Source organism: Natrix helvetica (assembly GCF_964273705.1).
Source record: "Natrix helvetica genome assembly, chromosome: Z".
Taxonomy (NCBI): Eukaryota; Metazoa; Chordata; class Lepidosauria; order Squamata; family Natricidae; genus Natrix; species Natrix helvetica.
In genome coordinates this window covers 16,420,285-16,426,284 of record NC_138554.1, presented here as the reverse complement: position 1 = coordinate 16,426,284, position 6,000 = coordinate 16,420,285, and the positions used below count along the sequence as shown (strand labels likewise).

At 47.3% G+C, this 6,000-nt stretch overlaps 1 protein-coding gene across 2 annotated transcripts in view; it reads left to right on the top strand.

Annotated features, from left to right (window-relative positions):
- The first annotated feature begins 374 nt into the window (after window positions 1-374).
- KHNYN (KH and NYN domain containing) overlaps window positions 375-6,000 on the top strand; it is a 33,665-nt gene continuing 28,039 nt past the window's right edge. For both annotated transcript variants that reach the window (XM_081971745.1, XM_081971744.1), the window contains exons 1-2: window positions 375-544; window positions 5,667-5,921. In XM_081971745.1, the coding sequence (XP_081827871.1) occupies window positions 5,724-5,921 (198 nt within the window). In that variant the 5' untranslated portion in view covers window positions 375-544; window positions 5,667-5,723. The remainder of the gene's footprint in view (window positions 545-5,666; window positions 5,922-6,000) is intronic.

Below are 6,000 nucleotides of genomic sequence, written 5' to 3'. Positions count from 1 at the left end.
ACACACACACATACATACATAGATGATAGCTAGCTAGCTAGCTAGCTAGCTAGATAGATAGATAGATAGATAGATAGATAGGATAGGTGATAGATAGATAGATAGATAGATAGATAGATAGATAGATAGATAGATAGATGATAGATAGATAGATAGATAGATAGATAGATGATAGACACAGAGAGAGAGGGGGGGGGGGAGGTGGCACTCTGTCCAAGTTCAGAAACCTCTTCTTCCTCGCAGCAAGTCACCGCCCCACAGGAACCGCCCCTCCAGGCGCGCCGCCCAGCTGGGAAACTCCGGCTCTGCAACAAGCCATCGGGTGCTTCCGCTTGGCACTAAGATGGAAGCTGAAACTTGAGCGCTAAGTTTGCTGAGTTTTGGGGGTGTGGTGGTCTTTCGCGGGAGGGGCCGGGGCAGGGAAAAGACCCCCCCTCCTTTTCTGTCTCTCCACACCCACGGCCCACGAAAGCAGCAGCAGCAGCAGCGATGGGAGTAGTGGTTCATCTGGGCGTTGTGGGGACTCCCTTGGCGACTCCAGCGGGTAAGGCGCACGTTGGGGGGCGCGCGTTCTCTTTCGGGGGACTTCACCCCTTCCCCCTTTTGTTGCAAATGGGGGATGGTCGTGCTGGGGGAGGGAGGGAGGGAGGGAGGAATAGGAGCGCTTGGGCAATCCCGTGCCCCCTGGCCACCACTACCAGGTCATCGGGGCGGCGACCGGGCAGGGTCTCCAACCGCCCCCTGGGCTCGTGGTGGATCTCGGGCGTGGGACGCAGAGTTGGCGATGCCGAGGATCCAAAGAGAACCGAATGGGGTCAGTTTGGCGCGCCCGAGTTGCGGGGGGCTCTTCGGTCAGATCGTCGGGGCAGAGAGGGGAATGCCCCCCCTTTCACCGTAGAGTGGGGTGTGGTGGTGGTGGCACATCGTTTAGCCAAGGCTCCTTTGCCAAGAAGACATTGTGATTGTGAAGGATTTCATTTCATTTTTGTTTGTTTTTGTTTTGTCTAGTTTGTCACTCATGTAGAAGATAACAGGAATGAGAATAAACATGTATAAGAACACAGGAAATAGATACAAATAAATGGGGACAGTAGGACAAGGGTATTAGGTACGTTGGTGCACTTATGTACGCCCCCTACTGATCTTTTAGGAATGGGGGGAGGTCAATAGTAGACAGTTTAAAGTTAAAAGTTTTGAGGGGTTGAGGTTCCCTCTGGTTGTTCTTTTCTCCCTTCCTTTCTTTTTTTGGGTGGTGGTGGTGGTCTTTCCTTTTGTGACGCTGGTCCCCTCTCTGGTAGGAGATCCCTGGGCGGACCCGACTTTGGCTCTGAGGATATTTACAGCCTGTCCTTTCCATGAAAATGCCCAGGCAAACTTTTTGTTGTTGTTGTTTTGGTTTCTCCTTTACCACACAGTATGAAAATAAGTGAGAAATCCCCTTGGCAAGGGAAGTGGCGTGTTTTACATGTAGTTTTGTAGGTGTCCAGTTGGCCAGCATTTCTCCACCCCCACACTTTCTGGGTAGGTACCCAGTCCAGTGGGATGAAGGGAAGCTCTCCTTGACGGATCTTTCCCCTACCATGAATTGGACCATAAGACCTTCAAGGTCCCTTCCAACTCTGTTGTTGTTGTTAGTTGCAAAGTCATGTCCGATCCATCGCTACCCCATGGACAATATTCCTCCAGGCCTTCATGTCCTCTGCCATCCTCTGGAGTCCATTTAAGCTCACGCTGACTGCTTCAGTTACTCCATCCAGCCACCTCATTCTCTGTTGTCCCCTTCTTCTTTTGCCCTCAGTCTTTCCCAGTATTAAGCTCTTCTCCAGTGAGTCCTTCCTTCTCATTCGGGGGCCAAAGTATTTGAGTTTCATCTTCAGGATCTAGGACCTTCTAAAGAGCAGTCAGGGTTGATCTCCTCTAGGACTGACTGGTGTGATCCAAGGGACTCACAGGAGTCTTCTCCAGCACCAGAGTTCAAAAGGCCTCCATTCTTTGGTGCTTAGCCTTTCTTGTGGTCCAACTTCCACAGCCTTACATTGCAACTGGGAAAACCATAGCCTTGACTATTAGGCTGTTTTGTTGGCAGGGTGATGTCTCTGCTTTTTAGTATGCTGTCTAGATTTGCCATAGCTTTCCTGCCCAGGAGCTGCAGTCCCCATTTGCGGTGATCTTGGAGCCCAGGGAAATAAAATCTGCACTACTCCAACTATGTTGTTTTATGTTAGTCTGTGAATTGAGGGAGGCCTTGGTGTTTACATTTGCTTTCCTTTTTACAATCTGCTGATCTTTTAAACTTTGAATCCCCAGCTAATCGTTTAACTGAGGCGTGGAGTCTACCTCCTCCTTTGATCTCTCTGAGGAAAGGCAAGATTATAAATCTGACAAGTATACCAAAATTTTAAGCTTAAAAAACAACCTCTGTGAGAGAAGTTGGCATGAGTGGAAATGATTCGCCCCAAGTCTCCAGCGGGGCGTTTTTATTTTATCTGATTCTGTGCTTGGAAGATTATTTCACATAGGCCCTGGCAATGCTTTTATGCCCATATCCTTTTCCTTGCTTTGCGATCACTATATTATACATGTAGTCCTCGACTTACGACCATGATGGAGCCTAAAAATTCTGTTGCTAAGCGAGACATTTGTTAGGTGAGCTTTGCCCCATTTTATGACCTTTTTTTTTTTGCCACAGATGTTAAAGTTGACAAATTAGCAACCCAGTTGTGAAGTCAATCTGGCTTCCTCACTGACTTTGCTTGTTAGAAGGTCTCAAAAGAAGGTGATCGCAGGACCTTGGGACACAGCGACGGTCGTAAATATGAACCAGTTGCCAAGCATCTGAATTTTGATCACGTGGGGATGCAGCGGCGGTCTTAAATCTGAAAAACGGTCGTAAGCCACTTTTTTTTCCAGTGCCGTTGTAACTTTGAACGGTTACTAAATGAACGGTTGCAAGCCGAGCTCTACCTGTATAATGTAATTATTGCATTTGTCTTTGAAGTCAAGCTTCCCCCCCCCCCTCCCTCACTCTTCCTGGAAGATGAGATCAGCATTTTGTAGGCTTTGGGAATCGAAACTTATTTCTTCAAGCTAAACATTTAGAAACACCGGCACCCAATTTTTTTTCGCTTGTCTTCGGCTGCATATAAAATATCTACAATAGTTAATGTTATACAAATAGCCTAATAATTTTCAAATTATTGTGGGGCTTTATTGCTAGCTGTCCTGGGCCACGTAGGGTCCACGGGCCATAAGTTGGACACACTTCACATGGATGAATTCGAGTGTTTAGACCAGGGATGGGGGAACTTTTTCCGGACTGAGTGTGGAATAGGTGCACATGTTTGTGCAGCCCCCTCCCCCCACATGCCCCCCATGCATGCACCCTCCTCCAGTGCATGCACGGGCTCCCCTCCATGTGCGCACCTCCCTTTGCATGCACGAGGGGCCCCTGGATGTGGCCCCCTCATGCACACACACCCCGCACGCACCTTACACAAGCAAGCACGCCTCCCACACACGCCCCAAACCCTGTGCATGCGCAGCAGAGACCCAAAGACCAACTGGCCAGCGGGAGGTGTGCGTTTATGCACGGCGGAGCTGAACTGGGGCAATGGCTCGTGTGACATCAGATAAGGCGCTGCGTGCCACCTCTGGCATAGGTTCGCCATCGCGGATTTAGACTATGCATGTGGAAAAGATCCCTAACCTGACTTCTGCAGAAGTTTATTTCTCATTTGCATGTCCTTTGCTATTGTATGCAAATGAGGGTTGCAGGTCAGCGCCATTGGCGGGTTTCTTTCAACTCCAAGGGGTCACTTTTTATGATACGTGCAGCTTTATTTCGCAGGAGCCCCTTATCGGTGCAGGAGCCGGACTTTGCAAATCGTCCTATCCAGTTGCAGTTTGCAAATAGAGAGAGAAGAAATTTAATGCATCCTTATGGGAGGGGGCAGCTGGTTAGAGTAACAGAGTTGAAAGGGACCTTGGAGGTCTTCTAGTCCAACCCACTGCTTAGGCAGGAAACCCTACACCACTTCAGACAAATGGTTGTCCAGTCTCTTCTTAAAAACTTCAAGTGTTGGAGCATTCACAACTTCTGGAGGCAAGCTGTTCCACTGATTAACTGTTCTATCCGTCAGGAAATTTATCCTCAGTTCTAAGTTGCTTCTCTCCCTGATTAATTTCCACCCATTGCTTCTTGACCTGCCCTCAGGTGCTTTGGAGCAGTGGTCAAATTATTTGCATTTTTACATTGCACTAAATGCTATTTATCTTTTTTTTAAAAAAAAATCACGCTGGTGGTCCGCGGGATTTAAAATTATGAATGTAGCGGTCCCTGAGGTCCGAAAGGTTGGTGACCCGTGCTTTGGAGAATAGCTTGGCTCCCTCTTCTTTGCGGCCCGAGATATTGGAACACTGCTATCATGTCACCCCCCTCTAGTCCTTCTTTTCGTCAAACTTCTTTTCATCAAAACTGGCTCAGTTCTTCTGAATATTGCCAACCCCTCCATTTCCAGGTACCTCCTCCTTTAGTTTTTTCAATCATGGGACCTTGAATAACAATAGCACTTAGACTTATGTAGTGTTTTCCAGCCCTCTCTAAGCTGTTTACAGGGTCAGCCTATTGCCCCCCAACAATCTGGATACCTTATTTTACCCGCCTCGGAAGGATGGAAGGCTGAGCCAACCTTGATCCTGGTGAAAACCAAACATTATTAGGCTGCTTTGCACATTCAGCCAGATGTTTTGACTGGATTTGGCACTTTTTATCAGCCTACTGTGTCCTTCCCAATGCCGCTGAATAGGCAGATGTTGACGTCTCATGGCTCCTGTGAGGTTGGAATAGCTTTCAAACAGCTGTATCCAGCGTGCGTTTGCTCCCTTGTTTTCACTTCGCTAATAATTAGATCTGTAGAAAAAACAGTTGCTGCCAATCTGCCTTCCCTTGTATACTGCACGAGTCAAAAAGAGGACTGTGAAAATATCCACAGACCCCCTCACATCCTGGACATAAATTGCTTCAACCTCTGCCCTCAAAACGACACTATAGGGCACTGCACACCAGAACAATTAGACACAAGGACAGTTTTTCTCCGAATGCCATCACTTTGCTTAACCACAATTCCCACAACACGCTCAAATAATTTACTCAGCCTGCAAATTATTCCTAGTATCTATCTCTTCCCATTTATGACTATAGCCATGTCGCTTGTATCTTTCAATTTATGTTGTTTTATTTGTTTATTAGTATGATTTGATAGCTCATTAGTTGACTATCACTAAGCATTGTATCTTTTTATTCTTTATAAATGTATTTTAATCTCCTTACGTACACTGGGAGCATTTGCACCAAAGACAAATTTCTTGCATGTCCAATCACATTTTAACAATGAATAATTCTATTCTATTCTATTCTATTCTATTCTATTCTATTCTATTCCCTTCAACTCCACTCCACTCCACTCCACTCCACAATACTCTACTTAATATTCTGCCCTGCTCTGCTCTGCTCTGCCCTACCCTACCCTACCCTACCCTACCCTACCCTACCCTACCCTACCCTACCCTACTCTACTCTACTCTACTCTACTCTACTCTACTCTACTCTACTCTATTCATCTCTCACCCACAATCCTTTTAATCAGCCTGTTTTCTCTTTCCCGCAGCTTATTAGCCACTTAGCAACTTGTGTCTTGAACAGCTGCCAGACACAGGCTTCTGTCATGCCGAACAGCAGGATCCTGGACGAATTTGCGGTGGCCGAGGAGGCCCAGGAGATGTTGATGCAACACCGTCCCCAGATTGAGCGCCTCTTTCAGGTGGAGCTGAATGTCATGGGGGTGCTGGGATTGGACCCCAAAGGAGCAAGGAAGATCTGGTTGCAGCTGCAAGGAAGCCAAGAGAATCTTCACAGGGCAAAGGTGAGGCAAGCTCTGATCCTCGATCCAGGCTCAATGCCTATAAAGCAGTTTATCATGGTCTTGTCTCGCTTGCCATTTG